General features: G+C 66.7%; 1 protein-coding gene across 1 annotated transcript; it reads right to left on the bottom strand.

Moving 5' to 3' along the window:
* Positions 1–319: 319 nt before the first annotated feature.
* Positions 320–9,692, bottom strand: LOC148590357 (ephrin type-B receptor 4-like; the record flags this gene model as incomplete). Its single annotated transcript, XM_088539131.1, has 7 exons — positions 9,641–9,692; positions 9,492–9,562; positions 8,274–8,533; positions 5,401–5,948; positions 4,133–4,288; positions 2,245–2,621; positions 320–445 (listed from the first exon to the last, which is right to left on the bottom strand). Coding segments are annotated over exons 1-7 (1,590 nt in total), but the record flags the coding sequence as incomplete, so codon positions are not given.
* Positions 9,693–12,770: the final 3,078 nt, after the last annotated feature.

Below are 12,770 nucleotides of genomic sequence, written 5' to 3'. Positions count from 1 at the left end.
CCCCCGGGGACCCCCCCAAGTCCCCCCCACGGCGGCCCCGCCCCCCGCGCTCGCCCCGCCCCCGGCCCCGCCCCCTTTCCCGTATTGACCCCCGCGCTCGCCCCGCCCCTCGCGCTCGCCCCGCCCCCTTCCCGTATTACTTTACCCTCGCGCTCGCCCCGCCCCCTCGCGCTCGCCCCGCCCCCTCGCACTCGCCCCGCCCCCGGCCCCGCCCACCTTCTCATATTGACCCCCGCGCTCGCCCCGCCCCTCGCGCTCGCCCCGCCCCTCGCGCTCGCCCCGCCCCCCTCGCGCTCGCCCCGCCCCCGGCCCCGCCCACCTTCTCGTAGTACTTGACCTCCCAGTCCAGCACCGCGGGGGGGCCCGGAGGGGGCGGGGCCCAGGCCAGGGTGACGCCCGTGGGCGACGCCCCCACGCGGACCACGCCCCCCACGGGGGGGGGGCACTGCGGGGTCACGGGGGGGTCACGGGGGGTCCCAATGTCCCCAAGGGCTCCCAGGTGTCCCCAAGGGCTCCCAATGTCCCCAAGGGCCTCCCAGGAGGTCCCAGGTGTCCCCAATGTCCCCAATGTCCCCAGGTGTCCCCAAGGGCTCCCACTGTCCCCAAGGGCCTCCCAGGGGTTCCCATGTGTCCCCAATGTCCCCAGGAGGCTCCGGGTGTCCCCAATGTCCCCAGGTGTCCCCAGGTGTCCCCAATGTCCCCAAGGGCCTCCCAGGGGTTCCCATGTGTCCCCAATGTCCCCAGGAGGCTCCGGGTGTCCCCAATGTCCCCAGGTGTCCCCAGGTGTCCCCAATGTCCCCAAGGGCCTCCCAGGGGTTCCCATGTGTCCCCAATGTCCCCAGGAGGCTCCGGGTGTCCCCAATGTCCCCAGGTGTCCCCAGGTGTCCCCAATGTCCCCAAGGGCCTCCCAGGGGTTCCCAGGTGTCCCCAATGTCCCCAGGTGTCCCCAAGGGCTCCCACTGTCCCCAAGGGCCTCCCAGGTATCCCCAATGTCCCCAATGTCCCCAAGGGCTCCCAGGAGGTCCCAGGTGTCCCCAATGTCCCCAGTGTCCCCGGGTGTCCCCAACGTCCCCAATGTCCCCAATGTCCCCAGGTGTCCCCAATGTCCCCAAGGGCTCCCTGCTGTCCCAAAGTGTCCCCAAGGGCTCCCAATGTCCCCAAGCGCCTCCCAGGTGTCCCCAATGTCCCCAATGTCCCCAAGGGCTCCCAGGTGTCCCCAGTGTCCCCAATGGCCCCAATGTCTCCAGGTGTCCCCAAGTGTCCCCAATGTCCCCAAGGGCCTCCCAGGGGTTCCCATGTGTCCCCAATGTCCCCAGGAGGCTCTGGGTGTCCCCAATGTCCCCAGGTGTCCCCAATGTCCCTAAGGGCCTCCCAGGGGTTCCCAGGGGTTCCCAGGTGTCCCCAATGTCCCCAGGTGTCCCCAAGGGCTCCCACTGTCCCCAAGGGCCTCCCAGGAGGTCCCAGGTGTCCCCAATGTCCCCAGTATCCCCAGGTGTCCACTATGTCCCCAGTGTCCCCAATGTCCCCAGGTGTCCCCAGTGTCCCCAGTGTCCCCAAGGGCTCCCAGGTGTCCCCAAAGTCCCCACTGTCCCCAACGTCCCCAATGTCCCCATGTCCCCAGTGTCCCCAATGTCCCCAGTGTCCCCAGTGTCCCCAAGCGCTCCCAGGTGTCCCCATGTCCCCAACGTCCGCAGTGTCCCCAGGTGTCCCCCAATGTCCCCTGGTGTCCCCAGGTGTCCCCATGTCCCCAGTGTCCCCAACATCCCCAGTGTCCCCAATGTCCCCTGGTGTCCCCATGTCCCCCCCATTGTCCCCTGGTGTCCCCAGGTGTCCCCATGTCCCCAGTGTCCCCAATGTCCCCAGTGTCCCCAATGTCCCCAGGTGTCCCCAACGTCCCCATGTCCCCCCCAATGTCCCCTGGTGTCCCCAGTGTCCCCATGTCCCCAGTGTCCCCAACATCCCCAGTGTCCCCAATGTCCCCTGGTGTCCCCATGTCCCCCCCATTGTCCCCTGGTGTCCCCAGGTGTCCCCATGTCCCCAGTGTCCCCAATGTCCCCAGGTGTCCCCAACGTCCCCATGTCCCCCCCAATGTCCCCTGGTGTCCCCAGGTGTCCCCATGTCCCCAGTGTCCCCAATGTCCCCAATGTCCCCAGTGTCCCCAAGGGCTCCCAGGTGTCCCCAATGTCCCCAGTGTCCCCAACGTCCCCATGTCCCCCCCATTGTCCCCTCACCGTCCCCTCCGGCGGTGACGTTGACGGTGGCGGCGGCGGCCGCGCGGGGGCTCAGCCCGGACACCCCGTTCCGGGCGGTCACCGCGAACGCGTAGGTGACACCGGGACGGAGGCCGGTGACGGTGACGGCGCCGCCCGTCACCCCCGCGGCGCCGGGGGCGAAGGACAGGCGGCCGCAGGGCCCGCACGGGACGTCACCGCCGCGGGTGACGTCACCGCCGCGGGTGACGTCACCGGTGACGTCACCGCCGCGGGTGACGTCACAGGCGCGGCAGGTGACGTCGTAGCGGGTGTCGCCGCGGCCGCCGCCGTCCGCGGGGGGGCCCCATTCCAGGCGCACGGAGGATCCGTTGGGAGCCGCGCGGAGCCCCCGCGGAGCCGACGGCGGCGCTGCCGGAAACCGGGGTGTTGGGGTGTGTTTGGGGTGTGTTTTGGGGTGTAGGGCTGTATTTTGGGGGTGTTTGTGTGCATTTGGGGGTGTTTGGGGTGTATTTTGGGGTGTTTTGGGGTGTTGTTTGGGTGTATTTTGGGGGTGTATTTTGGGTTGTTTGGGGTGTATTTTGGGGTGTTGGGGTGTATTTTGGGGGTGTTTGGGGGTGTTCGGGTGTATTTTGGGGTGTTTGGGGTGTATTTTGGGGTGTTTGGGTGTTTTTTGGGGTGTTGTTTGGGTGTATTTTGGGGTGTTTGGGGTGTGTTTTGGGGGTGTTTGGGGGTGTTCGGGTGTATTTTGGGGTGTTTGGGGTGTATTTTGGGGTGTTTGGGTGTTTTTTGGGGTGTTGTTTGGGTGTATTTTGGGGTGTTTGGGGTGTGTTTTGGGGTGTTGGGGTGTATTTTGGGGTGTTTTGGGTGTATTGTGGGGTGTTGGGGTGTATTTTGGGGTGTTTGGGGGTGTTTGGGGTGTATTTTGGGGTGTTGGGCTGTATTTTTGGGGTGTTTTGGGGTGTTTGGGTGTATTCTGAGGGTGTTTGGGTGTATTTTGGGGGTGATTTGGTGTATTCTGGGGGTGTTTGGATGTATTTCGGGGTGTTGGGGTGTATTTTGGGTGTATTTCAGGATGTTGGGGTGTATTTTGGGGGTGTTTGGGGGTGATTTGGTGTATTCTGGGGGTGTTTTGGGGTGCTGGGGTGTATTTTGGGTGTATTCTGGCGGTGTTTTGGGGTGTTTGGGTGTATTTGGGGATGTTTGGTTGTATTTTGGGGGTGTTTTGGGGTGTTGGGGTGTATTCTGGGGGTGTTTGGGTGTGTTTTGGGTGGATTTTGGGGTGTTTGGGTGTATATTAAGGGTGTTTTGGGGTGTTTGGGTGTATTCTGGGGGTATTTCAGGGTGTTTGGGGGTGTTTTGGGGGTGTTTTGGGGGGATTTGGTGTATTCTGGGGGTGTTTTGGGGTGCTGGGGTGTATTTGGGGTGTATTTTGGCATGTTGGGGTGTATTTGGGGGGTATTTTGGGGTCATTGGGTGTATTCTGGGGGTGTTTGGGGGTGTTTTGTGGTGTTTGGGTGTATTTTGGGGTGTATTTTGGGGTGTTTGGGTGTATTTTGGGGGTATTTTGGGGTCATTGGGTGTATTCTGGGGGTGTTTGGGTGTATTTTGGGGTGCTGGGGTGTATTTTGGGGTGTTTGGGTGTATTTTGGGTGTACTTTGGGGTGCTGGGGTGTATTTTGGGTGTATTCTGGGGGTGTTTGGGTGTATTTTGGGGTGCTGGGGTGTATTTTGGGTGTATTCTGGGGGTGTTTGGGTGTATTTTGGGTGTATTTTGGCATGTTGGGGTGTACTTTGGGGGTATTTTGGGGTCATTGGGTGTATTCTGGGGGTGTTTGGAGGTGTTTGGGTGTATTTTGGGGTGTATTTTGGGGTGTTCGGGTGTATTTCGGGTGTATTTCGGGGTGTACGGCGTCACTCACCGGTGCAGCGCTGCTCGGGCCCCTCGCCGGGCGCGCGGTACCACCCCGGGCGGCAGGAACAGGCGGCAGCGCCTGACTCGGGGGCGTGGCTGTGGGCGGGGCAGGGCACGCAGGGCCCCGCCCCCGGCTCCGCCTTGTAGGTGTCGGGGGGACAGGCTGGAAGGGGGCGGGGTCAGCAGGGGGCCCAGGCGTCCGGGCACCGACCCCCAACTGCCCCCCGGCACCTCCCTGACCCATAGCGCCCCATAGCACCCACAGTGCCCTATGGCACCCATAGTGCCCCATAGCACCCACAGTGCCCTATAGCACCCATAGTGCCCTATAGCGCCCACAGAGCCCCATAGCGCCCCATAGCACCCACGGTGCCCTATGGCACCCATAGCGCCCCATAGCACCCACGGTGCCCTATAGCACCCATAGCGCCCCATAGCACCCACAGTGCCCTATAGCACCCATAGTGCCCTATAGCGCCCACAGAGCCCCATAGCGCCCCATAGCACCCACGGTGCCCTATGGCACCCATAGCGCCCCATAGCACCCACGGTGCCCTATGGCACCCATAGTGCCCCATAGCACCCACGGTGCCCTATAGCACCCATAGTGCCCTATAGCGCCCACAGAGCCCCATAGTGCCCCATAGCACCCACGGTGCCCTATAGCACCCATAGTACCCCATAGCGCCCCATAGCACCCACAGTGCCCTATAGGACCCCTAACACCCATAGTGCCCCATAGCACCCTATGGCACCCTATGGCACCCCATAGCACCCACAGTGCCCTATAGCACCCATGTCCCCCATGTCCCCAATGTCCCCCCATGCCCCCATATCCCCCCATGTCCCCCATGTCCCTAATGTCCCCAATGTCCCATGTCCCCAATGTCCCCATGTCCCCAACATCCATGTCCCCAATGTCCCCCCATGTCCCCCCATGTCCCCCCATGTCCCCCATGTCCTCCCAATGTCCCCAACGTCCCCAATGTCCCCCCATGCTCCCCATGTCCCCAATGTCCCCCCATGTCCCCCTCCATATCCCCTATGTCCCCCATGTCCCTAATGTCACCAATGTCTCCCCCATGTCCCCAATGTCCCCATGTCCCTCCATGTCCCCCCATGTCCCCATGTCCCCAATGTCCCCCCATGTCCCTAATGCCCCCAATGTCCCCAATCTCCCCCCAGGTCCCCATGTCCCCAATGTCCCCCCATGTCCCCATTGTCCCCAATGTCCCCCATGTCCCCATGTCCCCATTGTCCCCACGTCCCCCTCACCCTGGCACCGCTCTCCCTCCTCCTCCTCGCGCCACCCCCGGCGGCAGCGACAGCCCCGCGCGGGCGGCGTCGCCCACTGCCCGTCCTGGCGGCAGAACATGGTGGGTACCGCGTCACCGTCACCGTCACCGTCACCGCCGCCTGTCGCGTCCCCCTCGGCGCCCTCCACGCAGCGCCCGGCCGCGGGCGTCACCGGCGCGCGGGGGGCGGTGGCGGGGAAGCGCGCCAGCCCGCGGGTGACGGCGCCGCACCGCCGCACCCACAGCCGCACCGACAACAGCGCGACGCACGCGCCGGCCTCCTGGAAGGCCACGTAGAAACCGCCGCGCGACAGCGGGCCCAGCCGCAGCGTCTTGCGGTTGACGCGGCCCGTCAGGCGGCGCCGCCTGTTGTTGTCACCGTCGCTGTCGTCGCGGTGGGACAGGTGCTCGGCCGCCACCGTCGCCACCTTCACGTAGGGGTTCTCCATCCAGGGCGGCCATGTTGCCGTGGCCGTGTCGGCGTCCGCCTCGAAGTAGAAGACGCTGAAGGTCTCGCGGCAGGGCCGGGGGGGCGGGGCCGCCGGCGGGGCCATCATGGCCGCCGGGGCCGCCTCGGGATCCATCATGGCCGCTGGGTCTGCCGCTGGGGCCGTCATGGCCGCCGGGGATGCCCTTTGTCCCATCATGGCCGCCGTTGCCGCTCCGGGATCTGTCATGGCCGCCGGGGCCACCCTGGGATCCATCATGGCCGCCGGGGCCGCCATTGGGGCCATCATGGCCGCCGGGGCCGCCATTGGGGCCATCATGGCCACCGGGGCCGCCTTGGGATCCATCATGGCCGCCGGGGCCGCCATTGGGGCCATCATGGCCGCCGGGGCTCTCCTTTGTCTCATCATGGCCATCAGGGCCCCCTTTTGTCCCACCATGGCCGCCGTTGCCGCCCTGGGATCCATCATGGCCGCCGTCCCTGCCCCGGGATCCATCATGGCCGCCGGGGTCCCTGTTTGTCCCATCATGGCCGCCGTCGCCGCCCCGGGATCCATCATGGCCGCCGGGTCCCCCTTTTGTCCCATCATGGCCGCCGTTTCCACCCCGGGATCCATCATGGCCGCCGGGTCCCCCTTTTGTCCCATCATGGCCGCCGTTACCGCCCCAGGATCCATCATGGCCGCCGGGGTCACCTTGGGGGCCATCATGGCCGCCGGGTCCCCCCTTTGTCCCATCATGGCAGCCCAGGTCCCTTTTTGTCCCATCATGGCCGCCGTCGCAGCCCCAGGATCCATCATGGCCGCCGGGGCCCCCCTTTGTCCCATCATGGCAGCCCAGGTCCCTTTTTGTCCCATCATGGCCACCATCGCCGCCCCAGGATCCATCATGGCCGCTGTCCCTGCCCCGGAATCCATCATGGCCGCCGTTTCCGCCCCGGGATCCATCATGGCCGCCGGGGTCACCTTGGGGGCCATCATGGCCGCCGGGTCCCCCGTTTGTCCCATCATGGCCGCCGTCGCCGCCCCGGGATCCATCATGGCCGCCCTCGGGCCTGTCCCGGCTCCTGTCATGGCCGCCCCCGTGGGCGCCGCCATGGAGGGGCCGTCGCCGCCGGGGCCGTTGCCGGGGGCGTCGCTAAGGAAGTCGGGGGCGTCGCTAAGGAAGTCGGGGGCGTCTCCAGGGCGGCCATGTTGTGTCAGGCTGCGGCCTGCAGGCCCTATAGGCCCCATAGGCCCCATAGGCTCCATAGGCCCCATAGGCCGGTTGCTGGGGTCGTCGCTAAGGGCCCCGGGGTCGTCTCCAAGGAATCCGGGGTCGTCGCTAAGGGCCCCGGGGTCGTCTCCATGGAACCCAGGTTGGTCTCCAGGGCGGCCATCTTGCGTCAGGCTGCGGCCTGCAGGCCCCACAGGCCCCATAGACCCCGCAGGCCCCACAGGCCCCACAGGCCCCATAGATTCCACAGGCCCCATTGGCCCCATAGATTCTACAGGCCCCATAGACCCCACAGGCCCTGCAGGCCCCGCAGGCCCCACAGGCCCCATAGACTCCACAGGCCCCATAGACTCCACAGGCCCCATTGGCCCCATAGATTCTACAGGCCCCATAGACCCCACAGGCCCTGCAGGCCCCGCAGGCCCCACAGGCCCCATAGACCCCATAGACCCCATAGATTCTACAGGCCCCATGGGCCCCATAGACCCTGCAGGCCCCATAGATTCTACAGGCCCCATAGACCCTATAGACCCCATAGACCCCATAGATTCTACAGGCCCCTCAGGCCCCATAGACCCCATAGACCCCATAGACCCCATAGACCCCATAGACCCCATAGATTCTACAGGCCCCTCAGGCCCCATAGACCCCACAGGCCCCATAGACCCCACAGACTCCATAGACCCCATAGGCCCCACAGACCCCGCAGGCCCCATAGATTCTACAGGCCCCTCAGGCCCCGCAGGCCCCATAGACCCCATAGGCCCCACAGGCCCCATAGATTCTGCAGGCTCCACAGGCCCCATAGGCCCCACAGACCCCATAGGCCCCATAGGCCCCATAGACCCCACAGACCCCACAGGCCCCATAGACCCCACAGACCCCATAGACCCCATAGACCCCATAGGCCCCATAGATTCTACAGGCCCCATAGATTCTACAGGCCCCTCAGGCCCCATAGACCCCATAGACCCCATGGGCCCCACAGGCCCCATAGACTCCACAGGCCCCATAGACCCCATAGACCCCATAGACCCCACAGACCCCACAGGCCCCATAGACTCCACAGGCCCCATAGACCCCATAGGCCCCATAGACCCCATAGACCCCACAGACCCCCCAGCCCCCGCGTTCTGGCCGTCCCCCCCGTCCCCCCGCGGCGGCCCCGCGCTCCGCGTCAGGCGGCGGCCGCCTGTAGCCGTCAGGCGCGCGCAGTCCAGCACGCTGTAGCGCAGCTCGGCGTAGACGTGGGCGGCGCCGCGGCGGGGGAGCCAGGCGGAGCGCAGCCACCGCGGGGACGGCGACGGTGACGGTGACAACGGGGACGACGGTGACAACGGTGACAACGGGGATGATGGTGACAACGGGGACGACGGTGACAGCGCCGAGCAGGACTCGAACAGGCGCACGGGGACACCGCGCTCGGGGTCCAGCCCGCTGAGCTCCTCCCACTAATGGGGACATTGGGACAATGGGGACATTGGGGACATTGGGGACATTGGGAGGACATGGGGACGTTGTGGATGTTGGGGACAATGGGGACATTGGGACATTGGGGACATTGGGGACAAGGGGGACATGGGGACATTGGGACATTGGGGACATTGGGGACATTGGGGACATTGAGGGAACATGGGGGACAATGGGGACATCAGGGGGACATTGGGGATGTTGGGGACATGGGGACAATGGGGATATGGGGACATTGGGGACAATGGGGACATTGGGACATTGGGGACATTGGGGACAATGGAGGGACATGGGGACATTGGGACAATGGGGACATTGGGGACATTGGGGACCTGGAGGGACACGGTGGGGGAGGGGAGGGTTCTGGGCTGTCCCCTCCCTGTCCCCTCCCCCGTCCGCTGGCACCGGCCCCACGTCCTGTCCCCACCCCCACGGCCCTGAGCCACCCCCTGCGCCCAACGTCCCCAATGTCCCCAATGTCCCCATGTCCCCAATGTGTCCCCAATGTCCCAATGTCCCCAATGTCCCCAATGTCCCCATTGTCCCCAATGTCCCCAATGTCCCCAATGTCCCCAACGTCCCCAATGTCCCCAATGTCCCCATTGTCCCCATGTCCCCATTGTCCCCAATGTCCCCAATGTCCCAATGTCCCCAACGTCCCCAATGTCCCCATTGTCCCCAATGTCCCCAATGTCCCCAATGTCCCCCAATGTCCCCCAATGTCCCCAATGTCCCCAACGTCCCCAATGTCCCCATTGTCCCCAAGGTCCCCCCATCCCAATGTCCCCAACGTCCCCAACGTCCCCATGTCCCCATTGTCCCCAATGTCCCCATTGTCCCCATGTCCCCAATGTCCCCCAATGTCCCCATTGTCCCCAACGTCCCCAACGTTCCCATTGTCCCCATTGTCCCCATTGTCCCCGTGTCCCCCGCTCTCACCTGCCCCTCCCCCTCCGGATTCACGCTCCATCCCAGATCCGTCGTCGCTTCCCGCGTGTCCAGGAGCACCTCTGGGGGGGGGGGGAGGGGGTTGAGGCCGCCCGGACGCCTGGGCCCCTCCACCCCCCCCACCCCCCCCGGCCACTCACCCTCCAGCGCCAGCCCCAGCCGGACCCACAGGAGGAGCCGCCACAGCCCCATGGCGGGACGGGAAGGGGCCCAGGTGTCCGGGAGAGGGGCCCAGGTGTCCAGGAGCCTCTTCTGTGGGGCCCAGGCGTCCGGGATGGGGGCCCAGGCGTCCGAGTGTCCCCTCAGCCTCTTCTATGGGGCCCAGGCGTCCGGGAGCCTCTTCTGTGGGGCCCAGGCGTCCGGGAGCCCCAGGGGGCCCAGGCGTCCGGTTGTCCCTTTAGTCTCTTCTATGGGGCCCAGGCGTCCGGGAGCCTCTTCTGTGGGGTCCAGGCGTCCGGGAGAGGGGCCCAAGCGTCCGAGTGTCCCCTTGGCCTCTTCTATGGGGCCCAGGTGTCTGGGAAGGGGCCCAGGCGTCCGAGTGTCCCCTCAGTCTCCTCTATGGGGCCCAGGTGTCCGGGTGTCGCTTTAGCCCCTTGTATGGGGCCCAGGCGTCCGGGAGAGGGGCCCAGGCGTCCGGGAGCCCCGGGGGGCCCAGGCGTCCGGGAGCCTCTTCTATGGGGCCCAGGAGTCCGGGATGGGGGCCCAGGCGTCCGAGCGTCCCCTCAGCCTCTTCTATGGGGCCCAGGCGTCCGAGTGTCCCCTCAGTCTCCCCTATGGGGCCCAGGCGTCCGGGTGCCCCCTCTCCCGTCTCCCCTATGGGGCGCAGGCGGCCGGGCCCCCTTTCCCGGCGCGGGGGCCCAGGCGTCCGGGCGGCTCCGTCCCCGTTCCCGTTCCCGTTCCCGTTCCCGTTCCCGTTCCCGCCCCTTCCCCGGGATGGAGCCCCGGGAAGGGCCCCGGCGTCCGGGCAGGAAGGGCCCCGGCGTCCGGGCGGGAGGGGCCCCTTTGTGGAGCGTTTCCCGTTTCCCGGGGTCGGCCGGGGCGGATGCGGCCCCTCCCCCGCCCCATCCCGGCGCCCGGGGGGGGGGGGGGTTGGGAACACCGGGATGAACCGGGATCAACGGGGGGGGGGGGCAGCCTGGGATCCACCGGGATGAACCGGGACCCATTGGGATGAACCGGGATGAACCGGGATCCATTGGGATGAACCAGGAGGAACCGGGATCCATTGGGATGAACCGGGATGAACCGGGATCCATTGGGATTCACTGGGATGGGGGGGGGCACTCTGGGATCCACTGGAATCCATTGGGATGAACTGGGATGGGCTGGGATTGGGGGGGTGGGGACACCCTGGGATCCATTGGGATGAACCGGGATGGGGGGGAGGGGGCTGGAGGGACTGGGATGAACCGGGACCCCCTGGGATCCACCGGGATCAACCGGGATCCATTGGGATTCACTGGGAGGAACCGGGATCAATGGCGGGGGGGGGGGGGCGCTGGGAGCACCGGGATGGGCTGGGATTGGGGGGGGGGCACCCTGGGATCCACCGGGATGAACCGGGACCCATTGGGATGAACCGGGATGAACCAGGATCCATTGGGATCCATTGGGATGAACTGGGATCTGCTGGGATGGGGGGGGGCTGGGAGCACCGGGATGGGATGGGATTGGGGGGGGGGGCTTGGACACACCGGGATGAACCGGGATCCATTGGGATCCACTAGGATGGGGGGGGGGCACTCTGGGATCCATTGGGATGAACCAGGAGCCATCGGGATCCACTGGGATGAACTGGGATCCCCGGGAGGGGGGGTAGGGGGACACCCTGGGATGGGCTGGAATCAACCGGGATCCATTGGGATGAACCGGGATGAACCGGGATTGGGGGGGGGAGGGCGGCTGGAGGGATTGGGATGAACCGGGATCCATTGAGATCCATTGGGATGAACCGGGATCAATGTGGGGGGGGGCGCTGGGAGCACCGGGATGAACCGGGATCCGCTGGGATTGGGGGGGGGGCACCCCGGGGTCATCCGGGATCCATTGGGATGAACCGGGACCCATTGGGATCAACCAGGATCCATTGGGATCCATTGGGATGAACCGGGATCCATTGGGATGAACCAGGATCCATTGGGATGAACTGGGATCCATTGGGATCCATTGGAATCCATTGGGATGAACCGGGACCCATTGGGATCCATTGGGATCCATTGGGATCCATTGGGATGAACCGGGATCCATTGGGATCCGTTGGGATCCACCAGGATCCATTGGGATGAGCCAGGACCCATTGGGATGAACCGAGACCCATTGGGATCCATTGGGATGAACCTGGATCCACCGGGATCCATTGGGATGAGCCAGGACCCATTGGGATCCATTGGGATGAACCGGGATGGCCCCGAGCGCGGGGGGGGGGGAGGGGAGGGGGCGGGGCCTCCCGCGCCCACGTGACGCCGCGGGGGGCGGGGCCGCGCGCCCTTCGGCGCCCAAAATGGCGGCCGGAGCGGGGGGGGGGGGGGGGGTGACGGCGCCGCCAATCGGCGCGGGCGGCAGCGGTGACGTCACGGCCGAGTCCTCCCGCGGCCTCCCGGACCATAGAGCTGCGCGCGGGGGGGGGGGGGCCTCCCGGGGCGGCGCGTCCACTTCCGGTCCCGGGGCGCCAGGGCCATAGAGTTTCCCGCCCTTCGCGGGAGCCGCCTCCGGCGCACCATAGAGTCGCCCTTCCCCCTCCTAGAGCGCCCCCAACCGCCGCTCCCCCACGGGGGGGGGGCAGCTCCCCGCCCACGCTGTGCCCATAGAGGCCCCTCCCGGGTCCTCCAGCGCGGCCAGAGCGGCGGCGACCATAGAGACGCGCCCTGTTGGCGCCCTGCCCCCCCCTCCCGCGCGCCTTCCGCGCGCACTTCCGCTCCCCGCCTCGCGCGGCGTCACTTCCGGCTGCGCGGGCCGGAAGCAGCGGGGGCCGCGCGCGCCGCGGAGCCGCCACCGGGAGCAGGTCCGGAGCGGGGGGGGGGGAGCGCGGGGTGACGTCACGGCGCCGCGGGGGGGGGGAGCGCGGGGTGACGTCACGGCGCCGCGGGGGGGGCGGGGGAGCTCCGGGTGACGTCACGGCGCCGCGGGGGGGGGCGAGCGCGTGGGGGGGGGTCCCGCGTGGGGCCGCGCGGGGCATTGTGGGATGGGGGGGCACGCGGGGGGGGGCGGGAAAGGGGGCGGGGCCTGGGGGGGTCCGAGTTGGGGGGGCGGGGGGGGGCTCTGGGGGGGCTC

This window comes from Tinamus guttatus, unplaced genomic scaffold, assembly GCF_059628265.1.
Source record: "Tinamus guttatus ecotype Peru unplaced genomic scaffold, ASM5962826v1 Tinamus_guttatus_pri_ptg001414l, whole genome shotgun sequence".
NCBI lineage: Eukaryota > Metazoa > Chordata > Aves > Tinamiformes > Tinamidae > Tinamus > Tinamus guttatus.
This window is presented reverse-complemented; position numbering and strand designations above follow the sequence as displayed.